Source organism: Gekko japonicus, unplaced genomic scaffold (assembly GCF_001447785.1).
Source record: "Gekko japonicus isolate JY-2015 unplaced genomic scaffold, Gekko_japonicus_V1.1 scaffold2152, whole genome shotgun sequence".
Classification (NCBI taxonomy): domain Eukaryota; kingdom Metazoa; phylum Chordata; class Lepidosauria; order Squamata; family Gekkonidae; genus Gekko; species Gekko japonicus.
The window spans coordinates 188,573-209,326 of record NW_015164258.1 but is presented as its reverse complement, the minus strand read 5'-3'; the positions used below and the strand labels follow the sequence as shown (position 1 = coordinate 209,326).

Sequence of the window (20,754 nt, the reverse complement as noted above, 5' to 3'; positions counted from 1 at the left end):
TCTTGCCTTGAAAATGCCAATGAGGAGTTGCTTTACACACACGGCACTTCCTACAAGGCCAGACACTGAAGCTGAAGCTCAAATACTTTGGCCACCCAATGAGAAGGGGGCACTCCCTGGAGAAGACCCTGATGCTGGGGAAGACTGAAGGTCAAAGAAGACGGGGGCGGCAAAGGATGAGATGGTTAGACAGTGTCACCGATGCAACGAACATGAAATTGAGCCAACTTCAGAGGATGGCGGAAGACTGGTGCTGGCGTGATCTGGTCCATGGGGTCGCAAAGAGTCGGACTCGACTGTGTGACTGAACAACAACTTCCTACACACACACACACACACACACAAAGATGGGAAAAAACCCTTCAAAGACTATGCTTAGGAAACACAGAAAGAAAGCTTTTCTGTCAATAGTTTTGCATTCGTGGCTGGCTGCTTCTGGAGACCCTTAAATCATTTGCACTTCTTAACCCCCTGCTGACATCCGCCCTTTATATTTTTTATCCTGCCATTTTAACCCTGCTCTTTTATTAACCTTGCTGTTTTGACGGTGGTGCTTGGATTGGTTTTATCCTTCGCTCCTTTGGAAATTGGACAACTTTTATGGCGACAGCAGGAAACCAGTGACACATGCTAGGGTGAAACCAGGGTCACCCTTCACTACCTCCAGCCTAACGCTCAGCTGCATTTCTCAGACAGGCACGACATCATGAGCCCCGTCATTTCCCCATGCCTGTATGATGATGTCATGCCCACCTGCATCAGGCACGTTCATATGACAAATGCGGCTGGGCCGTGACATGTAACATGCCAGGCTCGTGAGGGATGAAGAGAGAGAGAATGACTACAAGAATGACTATGAGAGGAGAAGAGATTTACTGCTCCGTCTAGGACAACTGGCAAGAGGCGCTGTACGTTTTTCAAAGCATGCCTATTAACATGGAAATACATGTCCATCCGATCCTTCTAATTTAACGGCTTGAGGGACTCCAGATTACGAAAGGAAAAAAAGACTTCCTCCCGTGTTCCAAACCGCAGCGATATTATTCCCAAAGTATGCTCTTGAAACGGCACAGAAGTTCTTATTTAGAGTCCAGGGGCACCTTTAAGATCAACAAAGTTTTATTCAAGGTGTGAGCTTCTGTGCGCGCACCCACACTTCATCAGACAATGGCAGAAGTTCTTTTCGTCATTTGCAAAAACAGCCAAATCAAAGTCTCTCTTTGCTCTGCTCTGCTGCCCCATGTGGTGAGCTGCTGGAATTGCAGAACTGAGGACCCCTGGGCGATAACGTGTTCCGAAGCCCCACATTGGCTCCGCCCACTCTGGTATCCCATTGGCTCCCCCGACTATAAATGGTTTCCAGGTCAGGCTAGGATTTTGCTGGGGAAAGAACAGTCTCTCAAGGGCCTGCCCAATTTCGATTCCCCAGCTCCTTCCCTTGCAGCTGCTGAAGGTCCATCACCAACAGAGGGACCAGCACCATTCTTGGTGCTGTCTGTTTGGAAAGAGTCGCTGAAACCACAGTATAAAAGGCTGAAAAGTCTGGAAAAAAGCTCACCTCTCAGACAGGTCGACTTCTTGAAGAGACTTGCCTTTCCCTTTGCCGCTTAAGACACTTGGGGGTATGCCAAGAAGTTGGTGAAGTCCCACTTTTGGAAGAAGAGCTCTTTTAAAGATCTTGTATTTACTGCCTGGCTCCTTTCCCGCGCTCTCTCGGTTCGGGAGCGCCATGAAGAACGACTGAGCTTCTCTGGCATTGCGGGAGGATCAACAGGAGACAGGCAAATGACTTTGGAAGGTGGGGGGAGAAAAACCCAGAGCCATCCACATGGGACGGATGGAATCCGTCACAGAGCCTGAGGGCCCGACATCCGGTGGAACTGGACTGACTCCCAAGCCGGGGTTGCAGGCACGGATTACTCATACCGTTCAATAATAGCAAACATGCGTAAGACACGTGGCTGGAACGTCTAACAAAGAGGATCCCGGCGGTATGATTGACCTTATCTGATCTCGCTATTGCCCTGACCTGGATCGCCCAGGATAGCCTGATCTCTTAGCTGGAAGCCAAGCAGGGTCGGCCCTGGTTAGCACTTGGATGGGAGACCTCTAAGGAAGTCCGAGGTTGCTATGCAGAGGTAGGCAATGGCCAACCACCTCAGTTCACTGCTTGTCTTGAAACCCTTACAAGGGTCACCATACGTTGGCTGTGACTTGACGGCACTTTCCACCACGACCGGTCTCATTCCCCACTTCCTCAGCCCTTCCAACAACAGCTAAACAAAGTTCATTGGCAGCAGGGGTCATTTCCTGCAGGAGCGCACAGGAGCGGAGCTCCGGCAGTAAAGAGCCCAGGGAGCGGGCACATGCAACAAGCCCCACCCCCTTCTCCCAGCAGCCCTCAGTCAGAGCAAGAAGCAGCCAGGTGAGTTGCAGAGCTCCCCCCGTCTCCCCGGTCCAAAACAGTCCAGTGGCACCTTTAAGACCAAGTTTTATTCAGGTACAAGCTCTCCCTCTGCGAGGACAGATCTGCGCGTTCTCCCCCCCCCCCCCCCAATAGCTAGCAATCCGAAACAGTCCAGTGGAGCCTGAGCGGTGGGTGTTGCCTTCTGACACACTTCCAGTGATGTCAGGGGCTGTGGCATATGCAAATAAGTTATGCTAATGAGTTATACTAATGAGCTCCTGCACCTCTTTTTCTACGAAACGACCCCTGATTGTCAGTACTTGGAAGGGAGACCATCTAGGAATACCAGGGTCATGACGCGGATGCAAGCAGTGGCAAACTGCCTCTGACTGTCTCTTGCCTTGAAAACCCCACGGGTTGCCATAAGTCAGTTGTGACTTGACGTCAAAAAAACGGGGGGAATTTTCACTATTTTTATCTGGAGATAATTGGTCATAGACATTTGTGCATTTATTGACTCTCTCTCTCTTTATGCTACCTTTCAGCCAGATTTGGCTTCCAAAGCCGCTCGCAGGAACTGAAGTCGAACACAAAGGGCAACTGGTATTTAATACAAACGTTCCCTGGGAAGGAGATTCAGAGAGGAACTCGAACCAGGTAGGATGACGGGACATCTGCCTGGTGCCTTCCCTCCCTCCTGTGGCCTCAGGAAGTGGCAGAGTGGAGAGACCCTCCAGAAGTGCTAGCTCTGACCCAGGCAAAATGGAAGGATACCTGGCTTTGCAGAGTAATTTTTTTTTAAGTCTCAGTCCCAAGGAGCTTCCAATCTAAATTTTGATACGATGGTAGCGTTCCCAAGAGCCACTATTGCCCTTCCAGACAAAGACTCCCTCTGGGCCGCCTTCACACAGTCTGGACCCAACAGCATATGAAGAAGAAGAAGAAGAGAAGAAGAGATTGGATTTATACCCCGCCCTTCACTACCCAAAGGAGTCTCAGAGCGGCTTACAATCTCCTTTCCCTTCCCCTCCCCACGACAGGCACCCTGTGAGGTAGGTGGGGCCGAGAGAGCTCTTTCGAGGACTGCTCTTGAGAGAACAGCTCTGAGAGAACTTGTGACTGACCCAAGGTCACACCAGCAGCTGCATGTGAAGGAGCGGGGAATCGAAACCTCGTTCTCCCAGATTAGAGTCCACGCTCTTAACCAAACTGAAGACAAATCAGAGAATCATAGAGTTGAAAGGGACCTCCAGGGCCATCTAGTCCAACCCCCTGCACAATGCAGGGAATTCATACATACCTCCCCCCACACCCCCACATCACATGACTTGCCTGGTTCCACAGACCTACGGCCCAAGATCACCCCCTAGAATTTTGTACCCCCAGCCCCCCCCCACCTTGGTGGTACTGGAGGAGGAGGAGATACAGAAAGGTGAAGAACAAGAACGGTAGATAAAGGGAAGGGGTGGGAAAGGCAGCCGGAGATGGAGACCAACAAAGGCAATCAGACATACTTGGGATCCATTTTGGTCAAGAAAGAGGTCTAACTAAGGCTACGGCAGAGAGGAGGAGGACGCTCCAATTCTCAGCATCGGTCGGAGGCCCAAAGGCTACTAGGAGGTTCTGCTACTGTCCAAAGAACCCCGCTGAAAAGAGAATGGGCTTCTCTCCTTCCCCACCAGGGGGGAAAAACCCAGCTCTGATTCTCAGCTGCCCTGGGGGCCGCAGGCAAGAGGAAAGGTCATTCTGGCCTCTGTCCACGGGCCAGAGGACTCTTGACCCCTGGGCTGTCCCCCCCAAAAAAAGAATATCAGCAAGGGAACACGGATGGAAAGAACCATCAAGTCATAGCCAATTAATGGCGACCCTGTAGGGTTCTCAAGGCCAGAGGTGTCCAGGGGTGGTTTGCCATGGCCTGCCTCTGCAGAGCAACCCGGGACTTCCCCGGTGGTCTCCCACCCAAGCACTAACCAGAGCCAGCCCTTCTTCGCTTCCCAGATCTGATGAGATCAGGCGAGCTGGGAGTAAAGGCATGACTAAACACCAAGGCGCACGGAACGCTGTTACCTTCCCACTGAAGTGATACCTATTTATCTACTTGCAATTTCTTGCTTTCGAATGGCTAGGTTGGCAGAAGCTCGGGCCAGAGACGGAAGCTCACTCCGTCATGCGGCAACCCGGGTCTCGAACTGCTGAACTACAGACCTTCCACAGCCTGCAGTTCAGCATCTTAACCACTTGAGCCACTGCAGCTGGGAGTGGGCTGGCCTAAAATGGACATCAGCGCCTCTTTAGGAGCTCCCCATCTCATTCTGGCTTTTGTCAAGCTGATTTGCTTTGTCTGCTTTTTTCCCTCTGTCCCTGTATATCCCCTGGGGGGTGTTGTTTTTTTTTTAATTTGCTTTTGCTTTCTTCGGTCTGCAAGACTGAGGGCAGGACCGGCGTCCCATTTCCCTTTCTGCACAGTGCGTCCGGAGGCATTGTGTGTATCGAACTTTAATTGCTGCAGGGAAACTATTTTTGTCCGAACAGCCGGATAAAAATAAGCTCGCTAAATAACGGGAACGGGCCGCAGGCGTTGTGGAACAGCCCAGTTTTAAGGTCACCTTGCAAGAAGAAGGCAGAGGAGAAGAAGAGTTGGTTTTTATGGCCTGCCTTTCTCTGCCCTGAGGAGTCTCAAAGAGGCTGACGATTGCCTTCCCTTCCTCTCCCCGCCGTAGGCTCCTTGTGAGGCAGGTGGGGCTCAGAAAGCTCGGAGAGAACTGTGACTGGCCCGAGGTCACCCGGCAGGCTTCATGTGGAGGAGGAGTGGGGAATCAAACCCGGTTCTCCAGGGTAGAGTCCATCACTCTTAACCACTACACCACAAAGGTGGCATCACACAGGTGTTCCGAGTATGGTTGCCATCTCCGGGTTGGGAAAGTCCTGGAGATTTAGGGGTAGGGAGGAGTTTGGAGAGAGAACTCAGCAGGCTTGTGATGCCATACAGCCCACCCTCAGAGGCGGCCATTTTCTTAGGTGGGACTGATCTCTGTAGTCTGGAGATAGGGATGCCAACCTCCAGGTGGGACCTGGGGATCCCCTGGAATTACAGTTCACCTCCAGACTACATGCTTTGGAGGGTGGGCTCTATGACATTGTACCCCACTGAGGTCCCTGTGCCCTCCCCAGGCTCCATCCCCAAATATTCAAGAGTTTCCCCCCTGGATCTGGCAACCCTCCCCCCCCCCCCATCCCCTGCCAGTGGCCGGGGGCCCCAACAACTCTATCTGAAGATCAGATGCAATTCCAGGAGATCTCCAGGCCCCGCCTGGGGGCTGGCAACCCTAGAGAAGAAGGCTTCCAGGGGAGGAACTGCCAGGGGCAAGCCGCTCTGGGGCCTGCTGTTTGACCAAACACACATCCCTGCCTCACAAGCTGATTCCTGTGCTTTTAGCCATTCTCCTCAGAGATGATTTATGACGTCTCAAAGTCACGTTTCACAAACAAGGAACTGACAGGAGAGGCTTCAAAGCCTCTATCCAAACCGTTTTTACCGTTTTTACCCCAAATACTTCTGCCCTACTACATTTCAGCCTCACAACAACCCTGCAAGGAAGAAGAGGAGGAGGAGGAGGAGATTCGATTTATACCCCGCCCTTCGGCCCTACTACATTTCAGCCTCACAACAACCCTGCGAAGAAGGAGATGAAGAAGAAGAAGAAGAAGAGGAGGAGGAGGGGGAGGAGGAGGAGATTGGATTTATACCCCACCCTTCACGTGGAGTCTCAGAGTGGCTTACAAACTCCTTTCCCCCTCCCACAACAGACACCCTGTGAGGTAGGTGGGGCTGAGAAAGTTCTTTCGAGAACTGCCCTTTCAAGGACAGCTCTTGTCAGAACTATGGCTTGCCCAAGGTCATCCAGCGGCTGCAAGTGGAGGAGTGGGGAATCAAACCCGGTTCTCCCAGATTAGAGTCTGCACACTTAGCCACAACACCAAACTGGCGAACCCCAAAGGAAACAACTAGCCCAAGGTCACCCAGTAAGCATCGTGGCTAGGTAGGGATTCGAATCTGGGTCTTCCACATCCTAGCCCACCACTCCATCCACTAAAATTCACCGGTTTCCATGATCTCAAAGCATCGCCATGGCAAGATTACCAGATTAGGTTCAAGGTTTTGTTATTGACTTTCATGGCCCTAAACCGTCTGGGACCAGCGTATCTATGGGATCACGTCTCCTGCAGTGTTCCCTCTAAGCTGAGTTAGTGTGAGCCAGCTCACAGTTTTTTAGCCTCCAACTCACACATTTTTGCCTTGGCTCAGGAAGGATGGCTCCAGGGCAAACTAACTTATGCAGCGGCCAAATCGCTTGCTCACAACTTTCATGCCAGTAGCTCACAAATAGGGCTGCCAATTCCCCCCGGGGGGCGGATTTCCCCCCGCTTTGGAGGCCCGATTTCCGCCCCCGCGGAATCAGGCCCCGGGGGAAACCCCACCCCCGCATGCACGTCACAGGCAAGTGGTGCCATACAGCCCAACTCTATGTTTTAAACATAGAGTTTTCCCCTCAAATGGCTGTGGCCCCGCCCCCAGCGTGCCCGGCGTCATGACGTCACTTGCCTGTGACGTGCATGTGGCGCGCATGCGCTCTGGGAGCCACCTCAGAGTCCCCCGCCGGCGAGGTAAGTCGATTTGGCAACCCTACTCACAAAGTAGGATTTTTGCTTGCAAGACTCCACAGCTTAGAGGGAGCGTTGCTCTCCTGGTATACCCCCCAAAGAGCATTAGGCTCTGGGGAGAAAAACTTCCTGGTGGTCCCTGACCTGAAAAATGTCCAGCTGCCCTCAACCTTTTCGACCCTGGCCCTGACCGGGTGGAACTTTCTGCCGAATGACATCCGTGCCCTGCAGGGCCTGTAAGGCAGAGAGCCGGGAAAGCCTTCTACAGAGTCGTTTAACTTGAGCATTGTAGCATTGTGAGCTTTGGTTCCAGGAAAAATAATTTGCCCGGAGAAGAATTTCTCGAAACACACAGCTTTTGCCCGGGAGGCGTGTCCCTTTGATGCTTGCTGTATCTCTTTTCAGAAAGCAAAACAGCCTATGATACTGGCATTGACGACTGCTGCGTCTCATCAGAAAGCAAGATAGTCTACAGCACTGGCTCCTGTCTGCATATTCGTCTTTGTAGCTGTGGACTTTTCTACAAGAGATATATTGTTCTTTAGGTTTTTGTTATCCATGTACTATAATGAATAAGATACACTAGGGTCTTTATTGTATATTTAAGTATATGATTTAAACGAATATGTGAAGACACAGTGTCATATCAGAATTGTGTGTTTTGTTTTAACACGGTGTTTTTTCACGTTTACTCGACGGCTGAAGACGGGAACGGTTTCCATCTAGCCTGGCGCTCCCATCCCTTGCCTCTCCCCTCCACGAGGGAAGGTCACAGTTTGGTTTATTTACAGCATCATCTGAAATTGTTTTGTATTTATAGGAAATAATGATGTCATCTTGGGAATTTTTGTGGGAAAATGCGATGAAGATATCAACGTGTAATAACTTAAAAGAAAACTGTTATAAGATGATGTATAGATGGTATATGACACCAAAAAAGATTGCTAATATGAATAGTAATATGTCAAACAAATGTTGGAAGTGTAAAAAGGTAGGGGGCTCGTTTTATCATATGTGGTGGACTTGTGAGAAAGCAAAAATATTTTGGACTGAAATACATGCTGAAATGGGGAAAAAATGTGAAATGTAAATTTAAGAAAGAACCTGAAATTTTGCTTTTGGGACTTAAAATGGAAGAAGTCAATATGGCAAAAAGGACATTGATGTGGTATATGATCACAATGGCCAGAATGACATACGCTCAATGTTGGAAGCAAGACAAAGTGCCTGAAGTTGAGGATTGGATTAAGAAACTACTTTTTATGGTTGAAATGGACAAATTGACAAGGAAACTAAATAATTTGGAAGCAGAGGACTTTTTTACAGACTGGAAAGATCTTAAAGAATATCTGGAAAATAACTGGGATGTAAGGGACGGTTTATTTAGCTTTGACAATTATTGAAGTTAACAGATATTAAAAATAGACTAAGATGTATTACTTAAACAGAGAGGGATAAGTTACCGAGGAGGGTAGGATGTACTGGTATAAAAGTTTGTGATCTATATTTGATTATGTTTATTATATCCTAATAAAATGTTTTTAAAAAATGAAATTGTTTTGTATTTTATTGTTTTAAGTGCTTTAACTTGATCTGTAAATGTGTCTACTGGAACTGTTGTTCACTGCGCTGAGCCCTAGGCACCGGGAGTGGGGGGGGAGCAGTCTATTAGTTGAATTTATAAATAAACAAACAGGACTACTGTGTAAGTCTAGAGTTGGCACACATGCTTGCTGAAAATGACATCAAAGTTATCGCAGCCCACTCGGTCTTCTGAGAAGTTCTCCACGTGACCCCAGTTGCCACAGAGCAGGGCCAACTGAATGCCCAAAATAAACAGGCGGGTACCATCTAGAGACAGCTGGGAGATATCAGTGGGACACGTAACTGATATCACTTATCATTCACTTGATAAGTGATAACCCAACTTTCCTTGAACTGAACCCTTGAAGGCAGATCTTACAGGTACAATCCCCTGTCCGGGCAGTCTCCTCTGGTGCAAGGGAGCATTTCCCATGCCAGAAGAAGAACCTCCCGAGCCAGGGCAAGATGCCAAGCACTGGAAGAAAGTGCGCGTGGAATGGATCCACAGGTTCTTGTGTACATGAAAGCCAGAATGCTGCCAATGGCAGCACTGATGCCGGGGGGGAGGTATCACTGAATGCCAGCAGCCTCAGCTTGGTGAGGGAGGTGGGTAATAAGGGAGGTGGGAGGTGGGTCACAAGGGGCTTATTGGAAGGGCCCATTCATTTTTTTTATTTTACTTCATTTATACCCAGCCTTTCTCCCCAACAGGTGCCTCAAAGTGGCTTACATCGTTCTCCTCTTCTGTTTTTTGTCTGCACAACAGCCCTGTGAGGTAGGTTCGGCTGAGAGAGTGTGACTGGCCCAAAGTCACCCAGAAAGCTTCCTTGGCACGAGTGGGGATTCAAACCTGGCTGTCCCATATCCTAGTATGCGGTATCTGAAGAAGTGAGCAGTGACTCACGAAAGTTCCTCCCCTGCCACAGATTTTGTTAATCTTTAAGGTGCTGCAGGACTCTTGCTCTTTTCTAGTGCTACAGACAGACTAACACAGCTACCCATCTTGCTCTAACTTGAACCACTACACACCAGGACAATGCATCTTCCTGGACTGAATCAAGACCTAGGTTTCCTGTCTCATTACCAATGCTGGTTTCTCCACACCCCTCTGCATACCACACCTAATCCAATCACACCTGCTATTGTCGTTCTCTGGCTATTGTCGTTCCGCATCTGAAATCACTCCACTCCCCAAGACAGAAGGACAGAGGGACTCACATTCTAGCTGTATCTGAAGAAGTGAGCAGTGACTCCCGAAAGCTCCTACCCTGCCACAAAATTCTGTTAGTCTTCAAGGTGCTACTGGACTCTTGCTCTTTTTTACTACTACACACCACACAGACGGCACAGGAAGAAGAGGAGGGCAGGATGCAGGTGCATCGCAAAATGACAGGGAGAAAACGGAATGTCTTGTGAACAGAGAAACAGAGTGTGGTTTGGGGAATGGTGGACATTTCGGAGGAACAGAGAGGCCGATGAAAAACCTTCTATGTCAAAGGGAGAGTCGGAAAAGGACAAAAATTGCCAACTCCCTTCCCTCCACTTGAAGACCTAGGGAGCTCCCCGGGGAAACCAGACCGGAAGATGGTCGCTGCCAGTGCCCCCTTCCCCAGTTCCCACATTTAACAAGAAACAGCCCCGAGAACCTCTTCACCATCATGTCTCATCATGTCTTTGGGGAGGGGCCATGGCTGAGTGGTAGAGCATCTGCCTGGCAAGCAGAAGGTCACAAGTTCAATCCTCGGCATCTCCAGTTCAAGAATCGGGTAGGAGGTGATATGAAAGGCCTCCCACCTGAGGCCCTGGAGAGCCGCTGCCCGTCTGAGTAGACAATACTGACTTTGATGGACCGAGGGTCTGATTCGGTACAAGGCAGTTTCATGCGTGTTCATCTTACCTTGGAGAAGGGTACTGATTGGGAGACTGAAGGTTCTGCTCGATCCGTCTGTAGTTGTGGATCTGCGTAGGGACCGGGATGGGGACGGACTGTCCGTGCTTGCTGCCTGACGAAAACTGGCCAGGCCTGCTGTGAAAAGGGAACAAAACCCAGAGAATGGTTGGTCAATGTGTGAATCAGGATGTTGGACCAGACGGACCACTGATCTGAGTCACTAACAGGTGGAATTCACTGCTGCAGGAAGGGGTGGCAGCTACAGGCATAGACAGCTTCAAGAGGGAATTGGATAAACATATGGAGCAGAGGCCCATCAGTAGCTATTAGCTACAAGGTATAGCTGGAACACTCTATCTGGGGCAGTGATGCTCTGTATTCTTGGTGCTTGGGGGGGGCAACAGTAGGAGGGCTCCTGGAGTTCTGGCCCTGCTGATGAACCTCCTGATGGCACCTGGTTTTTTTGGCAACTGTGTGACACAGAGTGTTGGACTGGATGGGCCACTGGCCCGATCCAACATGGCTTCCCTTATGTTCTTAATATCCTTCAGGGCTGATGTTTTTAGCTACATAAGAACTACGTATGTCCTTGACTGACTATCCAAGACTTCCCCCTGGGTTGTGATGAATTTTTCCCAGTATCAAAATCAACCTTGTAAAATTCCCGGAACAACCTCTGCTCTCAATTGTAGGGTACTTTAAGGAGGGGGGGCGCAACAACGTTCTTACTGATTTAAGGCAGGCGCCCCGAATGCCTGAACTTAAAAACATTTATCGTGACTCAATACAGTTTTGTGGTTATTCACTCAAGACATTAGAACAGGCAGGCTTGGAAGAAGATCAGAGACGTTTCTGCCGGCTACGACGAAATCTCTCATTTCTCTCTCCCTTTCTTTGATGCTCCACCCGGAAACGTGGCCACTGACACCATCCCCAAGGGGGGGGGGAACAACGTTCTTACTGATTTAAGGCAGGCGCCCCAAATGCCTGAATTTAAAAACATTTATCGTTACTCAGTACAGTTTTGTGGTTAGTCACTCAAGACATTAGACATTAGACTAAGCTGAGTTAGTGTGAGCTAGCTCACAGGTTTTTTTAGCCTCCGGCTCACACATTTTTGTCTCAGCTCAGGAAGGAGGGCTCCAGAACACACTAATTTATGCAGTAGCCAAATCACCTGCTCACAGCGTTAATGCTGGTAGCTCACAAAGTAGAATTTTTGCTCACAGGACTCTACAGCTTAGAGGGAACATTGCACATGACCCTCACGATATCTTCTGGGGTGCTTTGAAAGGCAAAGCCACAAGATTCTCCAGAAAAGAGATGCGAGGTGCAGAAGGAATCAGCGACGGCAAGCCAAGCCAGAATCTGTGCCAGCGCTTGCTGTGGTTTACTGCTGGCCGGGGAAATCTTGTTCTCTCTCCCTCCCCCCGGGGCAAACCCAGGATATCCAAAAGTACAGTAAGTCCTGGAGGATTCACAAAGAGGACAAGTCAATCCACGTCACTCCCTAGCCCTATTCGCATGTTAAAGTGAACGCACATACTTCCTTGCATGTACGTGCATCTGTAAGGGGAAGCCGACGTGTGTTCACTTTACCAATTAAACTGGGGGCCTGTACCTGGTTTCAATCACACGTCCGGCTGTATGTCCATTGAACATAACATGAGAATCACTCAATGCACACACAAAAAAAACCTACAAAGAAAAATCAAGCATACAACGTACACAGAGGCATACATCTCTAAGAAAGAGCTAATGTGCTTCCGCTTTACAGATGAAACCGGAGACCAGCATATGGATAAATGTGTGGTTTCAATCACCTGTTCAGCTGTACAGGCATTGGTTGCAACATGAGAATTAAAGGTAAAGGTTCCCTTGCTCAAAAGCCAGTCGGATCCGACTCTAGGGTTGCGGTGCTCATCTCCGTTTCAAAGCCGAAGAGCCAGTGCTGTCCAAAGACATTTCTGTGGTCATGTGGCCAGCATGACTAAACACCAAGGCGCACGGAACACTGTTACCTTCCCACCGAAGTGGTACCTATTTATCTACTTGCAATTTCTTGCTTTCGAACTGCTAGGTTGGCAGGAGCTGGGACCAGAGATGGGAGCTCACTCCATCATGCAGCACACTCGGGTCTCAAACTGCTGAACTACTGACCTTCCACAGCCTGCAGTTCAGCGTCTTAACCACTTGAGCCACCGCAGCATGAGAATTACACGCACATAAAGACAAAACAAGTGTACACTGTACATCAGGGTCCCCAACACAGTGCCCGTGGGCGCCATGATGCCCGTCGACCCCTTTCCCCCACCCACCAAGTGTTTTCAGGAAGTGGGCGGGACCAGGTGGGGCTTTTCCCCAAGAAAGATTTGGATTGGCCATCGGAGATTTGACTGTTAAAAACATTGCTTTGCCGGCAGCTGGCACCACGGCACAAGAATCTACACTGTGTGACTGAAGGGAAGCTGCGACAGCCATTTTGTGGCTCGTTCTGCCTCCTGTGACAGCCATTTTGTGGCTGTGCCCGCCACGCTGGGTCAAAATTCCAAAGGCTGCACCCGGATTGTACATGCCGTTCACTGTAACTTGTGAACCTGGCTCCTCTCTTTACAGGGGGAGCAAGGGAGACGGATTGGTGCCCCCAATCCCACCAGCTTTCCTCTTACCCCGATGGGCTGGGAGAGCAGCTGTAAGGAGGCGAAGGAGACGGGGTCCTCCCCTGACTTTCCAAGCCCGCCGATGTCACCAGGGAACTCCTGCAGCAAAAGAAAACAGACGTCAGATATCTGATTTGAATGTGAGGCATGTCACTGTTTGACATGACGGTGCTGAGCCATGAGCTTCTAATACAACGGGAAGCCTAATATATCTTTGGGTGGACTTTCAGGGAGGGGCCGTGGCTCAGTGGTAGAGCATCTGCTTGGCATGCAGAAGGTCCCAGGTTCAAACCCCACATCTCCAGTTAAAAGGACCAGGGAAAAGGTGATATCAAAGGCCTCTGGCTGAGACCCTGGGGAGCAGCTGCCAGTCTGAGTAGACAATACTGACTCCAATGCACCAAGGATCTGATTCAGTATAAGGCAGCTTCAGGTGTTCATGTGACTTGCAAAGAATGATTTCACCTGTACTCTTCATAGGAGGACACTCATTTACCCAGAATTATCTAGGGGTTTGTGCCTTTGTTTCCCTTTTCTTACCATTCACCCAGATCTCCTGCCCCTGTCCAATGGTGGGATGCTTATCTAATTCCCTTTTGAAGCCCCTGTCCAATGGTGGAACATATTTATGGCAGAAGAGTACAACAAGACCATCCTTCTTGACAGACAACAGTCACAGCCCCACCCCCTAACTGAAGTAGGGTGGTCGCTCAGTCCCCTGCGACTCCAATTAAAGGATCAGGTAACAGGTGATGTGAAAGACCTCCACCTGAGATCCTAGGCAGCTGCTACCAGGCAGAGTAGACAACAGTGACCATAATGGTCAATAATGACCAAGAGTCTGGTCTGACTCAAGTATAGAGAGTAGCCTCACGCACTCAATCTATTCAGTTTGGATTAAGAAACTCAGCCCGTGAGATGTTTGCTGTACTTGAATCAGCCTCTTATCTTCCGGGGTCAGTGCGTGCAGAAAGATGTCAACGTTCATCAGGTTTGGCCAGAGACCTTCAGGAATTATCACTGATCTCCAAACGACAGAAATCAGATCAGCTCCCCTAAAGAAAATGGCTTTCTGGAGGGTAGACTCAATGGCATTATACCACCCCAATGAGGTCAGCCCCTCAACAAATACTACCCCCCCCAGTTTCCACCCCCAAATCTCCAGGAATTTCCCGGTCTGGAGTTGGAAACCCTAGTGGCCCAATTCCCCCCCCCACCACCACCAAATTGTCAGAAATTAAAGTGAAACTCTTCCTCACCCACTGCACATCAGGCTGTCCTGGATGGTTTTCCCTCCGGCGGCTTCCACTGCGATGTCACCTAGATTTCAAGGAAGTTCGGGAAAGGATTACATTGTGAGTCCCTCTGCCCCAAAACTAAAAGCACAGTGAAATTACTTTCTGAGGAGCCCTGGATTTCAAGATGTAAACATGTGCTTCATTCTCATCTGCCGGAAACGACGAGACTTGGCAATAGTTGGGAAAGGCTCAGCAATGGTTGGACCGTGCTCAGACCATGTTTGGTACACGGTAAGCATATACAGCCCTGCAGGGGTCGTTTCGTAGAAAAAGAGCTAGGGGAACTCATTAGCATAACTCATTAGCATATGCCACACCCCCTGACATCACCGGAAGTGTGTCATAAGGCCACACCCCCTGAATGCACTCGCCCGGTTCGGGAGAGGGGATCAAATTGTAATACAAGCCTCCTCAGAGACTTGATCACACCAATCGCAACTCTCTTTTGGGTCTTGATGCCTGCCAATCATTCCCCCTGAGTGGGGGAAGCCGCTTTGGACCAAAACTTACCCTCCCTCTTCTCCTGCCTCCTCCTGGCTGAATGAGGGCCGGAAGCGGGGTGGCTGGAAGCAGGGGGCGGGGCTTCGTCATGTGCCCCGCCCCCATACCTCACCCGGGGGAACTGCCATCCCCCGCGAGCCCCCCCGAAATGACCTTTGCAGCCCTGACCTGGATAGACCAGGCTAGCCCGATCTCATCAGATCTCAGAAGCTAAGCAGGGTCGGCTCTGGTTAGTACCTGGAGTTGGGGGTCGTTGTGCAGAGGCAGGCAAACGGCAACCACCTCTGCTCATCTCTTTCCTGACCTGGATGGCCCAGGCTAGCTCAGTAATGTCACTTCTCAGATGCTAGGCGGAGTCGAGCCTGTCTAATATTTGGATGGGGGACCTCTAAGAAATACCAGGGTCGCTGTGCAAAGGTAGGCAATGGTAAACCACCTCTGTTCATCTCTTTCCTGACCTGGATGGCCCAGGCTAGCTAGATCACATCACATTTTTAGATAGGGGTGTATAATCAGTATTTTTCGGGTTTGGGTAAATATTGGTATTTTCCATTTTCCCAAATCCCAATACTGACATGGTATTTGGATTCGGGATTTTTGGGAAATCCTGATTTTCCCAGCTCCATTATACCCTATGGGGCCATTATAGTCGATGGTCCCCGTAGGATATAATGGAGAATCAATCTGGGGTTATCCAGGGGTCTAAGGGGTCTGTTTTTTTGAAGTAGAGGTACCAAACTTTCAGCATAGCTGTTGGTACCTCCAAAAAACTCCCCAAGTTTCAAAAAGATTGGACCAGGGGGTCCAATTCTATGAGCCCCCAAAGGAGTTGTCCCCGTCCTTCATTGTTTCAATGGAAGGGGGGAAAGGCATTTAAAGGAAATATGGTCTCTTTAAATGCCTTTTGCAAGCTGTGAGTGAACTCTGTTTAAAGGGCTTGCAATCCTTTTACTGCCTTTTCAGCTGGGATCTTCTGGAATATGTGGCACCTGTTAATAGCTACTGCAAGCATTATAGGTGAGAAACATTTTGTTCTTTTCATTTCCTCGACTGCCATTCTGCTAGGGTTGCCAGGTCTCTCCCAGCAACCAGCTGCTGGTGGGGAAGGACTTACTAGGAGCAGAAGGGAGGCCCAGCCTATGTACAGTGACGTGTCTATGTCACTGCCCATGTGACCCGGAAGTGATGCCATCACTTCCGGGATGTCAGGGTGACACTCTGGTATTTGGGCAAAAACTCAATGGTAAATTTGGCTTCTATCACAGAGTTTTTGCTCAAAGACCAGAGTGTCACCCCCCGATGTCCCAGAAATGATGATGTCACCTCCAGGTCCTGAGGGTAATGATGCTGGATCTGCCTCTTTTTCTGGGCAAGTTCCCCCCAGCCGGCCAGCTGCTTGGCGGCACAGAGGTGAAAGCTGGGAGTGGAAGACCCCCACCTTAACCTGGCAACCCTACATTCCACCCTGAGTGTTTTGTTAAGAAAGTTATCTTGTTGTTCAAGTAAACTTGTGTGCTTTGATCGGGGCAGATTTCCCCCCCTCCCATTAAAACGTATCTCCTCCTTGGGGTCAAGTTCCTGAGGAGCTGTTAACCCCAGTGGTAGCTTTTACATAATTCTCCTCCCCTTCGTTTTTCCCTCACAACAACTCTGTGAGGTAGGTTAGGCTGAGAGAATGTGACTGGCCTAAGGTCACCCAGCGAGATTAGAAGCAGGTAGATCAGTACCTTGTTTGGGTATGCTTTAAGGCAGACTTGCACCACAATCCTAAACAGAACTGCACCTTTCTAGACCACTGTAGCCAGTGGGTTCAGAGGAGCACAACTCTGTTTAGGACTGGGCTGTTAGTCCCGGTAGGAAAGCTGGTGCAACTAAATACCCATGCGACTCCAGTTTTCCCAAATCACCCCCACTGTGATGTTAAGAAGCAGGGAGAAGAATTTTCTGAATGGTTCCGGGGACACCCTACCAATGCTTAAGAAAATGGCATGCAATTCCTTAGAAGAGGCATACCTTCACCTCTCTTACACAGGAGGAAATGCCTCTTCCATGAAGATTTCTGCTATGACACATAAGTGTACAACAATGGGAGGTACTCCCATACCTTCACCTCTATTACACAGAGGGTTGCCAGCTCCAGGTTGGGAAATACCTGGAGATTTGCGGGATGGGACCTGAGGAGAGTGGGGTTTGGGGAGGGGAGGGACTTCAATGGGGTATAATGCCATAGAGTTCATCTTCCAAAATGGCCATTTTCTCCAGGTGAACTGATCTCTGTCACTCAAAGATCAGTTGTAATCCTGGGAGATCTCCAGCCAACACCTGAAGACTGGCAACCCTAATTACACAGGAGGAAAAGCCTCTTCCAAGATGATTTCTGCTCTGACAGATGAGCCTCATCCCAAAACATAGAAAGCATTTTGTTCCCTTTAGAACAGTTTTATACATAGGGGAACAGAACTAATCAACTGACTAATCAATTTAAAAGCTATTGATTGCTCCACGAATTTTGTGTTAGCCTTGTTTTCTGCACTAAGCAATTCTGAATAATTAGAGGGGGGGAATTAGGCCCTCCATGTACATGCACACCAGTTTTCACAAGAAAAGCCTTTTACTGGGAGGGGTAGGCATCATCATTCTTACAACAGCCCTGTGAGGTAGGCCACTGTTACTCCCATTTAACACATGGGAGACATAAGCGGAGAGAGAGTGATTTGCCCAAAGCTATTCAAGCAAATTGTTGACTGAACTGGGATTTTGTATGTGAGAGAAAGAGGAGTAATAGGCTCTTCTGTAATTACATAAATGTGCACAGACATGCAGGACTAAAGTACTAATTTTCCTCTCTGCATCTACGGGGGAAAAGGTAGAATTACCCCTAAGGGCAGATCTTCAAAGGCCGCCAACAACACTTAGGTTTTGTTCCGCTTCAGAAAGGGCTTGGACTTCTAGGCAAATGGGTCCCTTTTAACCCCCTCCCTTTTGGAATGTTTCCATGTACAATACTTTGATTCATGCTGGATTTTCAACCCCAGAGATCTTGTTCAGGCATTTGAGACTGCAATAACCTTCTTTGGGAGTTCGGAGACCAGGACCAAGTCTCAGGGGCGTGCGCACCCTGCTATGGGTGAGCCCGGTGACGCCCCTCGCAGACACCCTTGCGAGTTGTTCAGTATTCAAAACAGGCTGTGTGCTTCACTTGCATGCTGAGAATAGGCCGGGCCTAGCTCACACAAGATGCCATGCGCAGGCTGCCATGCGAAAGACATTACAGGAAGTTCCAGCCTCCTAACTGCACCAGAATCCCCAAATTCCTCTTTACCAAATACGGCCTTATGCCAAAGATTTATTGCCCGTCTCCTAGTCGGAGCTTCGGCACCCAAACAACCCACAGTCCACCTAGTTGTAGGGTTGCCAGGTCTTACCTTTGTTTTGGCGGGGGAGTCCCGGCCAGAGTTCCCTCTAAGCTGAGTTCGTGTGAGCTAGCTCACAGTTTTTTAGCCTCCGGCTCACACATTTTTGTCTCAGCTCGCGGAGGATGGCTCCAGAGCAAACTAACTGATGCAGCAGCCAAATCACTTGCTCACAACTTTAAGGCCAGTAGCTCACAAAGTAGATTTTTTTGCTCACAAGAATCCACAGCTTAGAGGGAGCATTGGTCCCGGCCCCTCTTGGGGACATCTTAGGTGTGCGCGAAGCACATGAGCCGCAATGACATCATCCAGAAGTGATGTCATTGCGTCGGGCATGTTGGGGACGGGGCCACTTTCATTCGAGGGGAAAATAGAGTTTTCCCTCGAATGATAGAGCGTCCCCCCGCAACATGCCCGGTGCGATGACGTCACCTCCGGGTGGCGTCATCACGCCAGGCATGTCACCGCGATCCCGACACTTTGGGGGTGGGGTCCCCCTCCCGGTGGCCAGATCTGGGCTGGCGGGACCTGGGAACCCTACCCACTTGCCTGAATATCTTGCCTCCCCACCAATGTTCCCTCTAAGCTGTGGAGTCTTGTGAGCAGAAATGCTACTTTGTGAGCTGCTGGCATTAAAGTTGTGAGCGGGTGATGTGGCTACTGCATAAATCAGTTTGCTCTGGAGCCCTCCTTCCTGAGCGAAGGCAAAAATGTGTGAGCTGGTGGCTAAAAAACTGTGAGCTAGCTCACACTAACTCAGCTTAGAGGGAACACTGCTCCCCACCAAAACATCAGGCCTCCCCACTTTAGGAAACCCTGTGCTAAAGATTCCAGTCTGAGACAACTAGCTGGAGCAGACAAAAGTTATCAAAGAGTACACACAAAAAAGAGAGAAAGAAAAACGGGGCCTTTTTTTTTTGCCCCTTTTGGCTTCCCCGTGCCTTCAGTACGCACTTCTTGCCTCCCCCACACATGGACATATTTCCTGGTTTGGCCCCGCTCCTCCTCCTCTTCTTTCTCAAAGCACTTCTTGCCTTATTACACCTTGCAATAACCGTACGGTGGCCAACCTAAATAATTTATCCTTAAGCTGAAAGGCCATTCCCATGAAAGGGAGGAGACAGTGCTTGGTGGCGATGTCACAGGTGCCCAGCCAATCAGTACGCTGCACAATCACACCGGCTTCGGAGTGGCAGAACTGGATCAGGGAGGGACTGTGGCTCAGGGGTGGAGAATCTGCTCGGCATGCCAAAGTTCCCCGGTTCAGTCCCCAGCATTTCCAAAGAAAAGGACCAGGCAGTAGGTGATGCAAAAGACCTCTACCTGAGACCCTGGAGAGCTCCTCCCCCAGCTCAATGCTCAAGGGGAAAACCCCCCCAAATTCTACATGTGAACTTGGGCAGATCACGAGAGGGAGGACAGGAAGGGTTGCCTCAGTGCTTAGTTCTCGTGGCCCTTTTTACACGCCGAGGGAAATGCTGATTGCCACTTTGGGGTCAGGAAGCAATCCTGGAGGTTTTTTGTCATCTTCTGGGCGTGGAACAGCGGTCGCTGTGGGTGTGGAGGGGGAGGTATTGGTGAACTCCCTGCATTGTGCGGGGGGTTGGACTAGATGACCCTGGAGGTCCCTTCCAACTCTATGATTCTGTGTGAGAAAACACAGTGATGTTGAGTTTTGAGGAGCCCCAGTCTCCATCAGCATACTCTTGCTTGACTCAAATGCCGCTCAATCTCTGCTTTAAAGGGGGCGGAGATCACGAGAAACCACGGCTTACTAGAAAACTGGGCTGGCACCATGACGAAGTCCTCGATGTCGCAGGAGGAATTCTTGCTACTGCTGCCCGCCGACTCCTTCGACCCATGCAGGAAGCCGGGAGAATCCTGGGTAGGGGAGGCCAATACCTTCTCCTGCAGGTGATGCATCTCTGCCAGGGACTGTTGGAGGGAAGCGAGAGACAGACTGAAACACACACAGCCTCTGAAGCAACATGTTCATCATTCCACCAGCTCCACTAGATTAAGTCATATCAAACGCTCCACAAAACGAGACGCCGCCAGCACATCTAAGAAACAGCTGCCTCTTTCAGAGGGGCTTTATTTTTTAAAGGAAAGCTCCAAGAAAACTCCAAGGCAAAACAATGGTGTTTTTGTGTCTCCTAACCAGTGAGCTTCTGCCAACATGCCAACAGAACACCCATTGGAAGCGGAGAAAGGTCCTTTAGAAAAGTTATCGCGTGCAGCCGTTTGTTGTGATCAGGGCTTTTTTTGTAGAAAAAGCCCAGCAGAAACTCATTAGCATAATAGGCCATACCCAACAGCAGGAACTCATTAGCATATT

At 49.7% G+C, this 20,754-nt stretch overlaps 1 protein-coding gene across 1 annotated transcript in view; it reads right to left on the bottom strand.

Moving 5' to 3' along the window:
• The window catches only part of ULK1 (unc-51 like autophagy activating kinase 1), a 156,122-nt gene that overhangs the window by 29,503 nt on the left and 105,865 nt on the right, over positions 1-20,754 (bottom strand). The window contains 4 exon segments of the mRNA XM_015408703.1: positions 10,551-10,679; positions 13,214-13,303; positions 14,464-14,524; positions 20,192-20,351. Of these exon segments, the coding sequence (XP_015264189.1) occupies positions 10,551-10,679; positions 13,214-13,303; positions 14,464-14,524; positions 20,192-20,351 (440 nt within the window).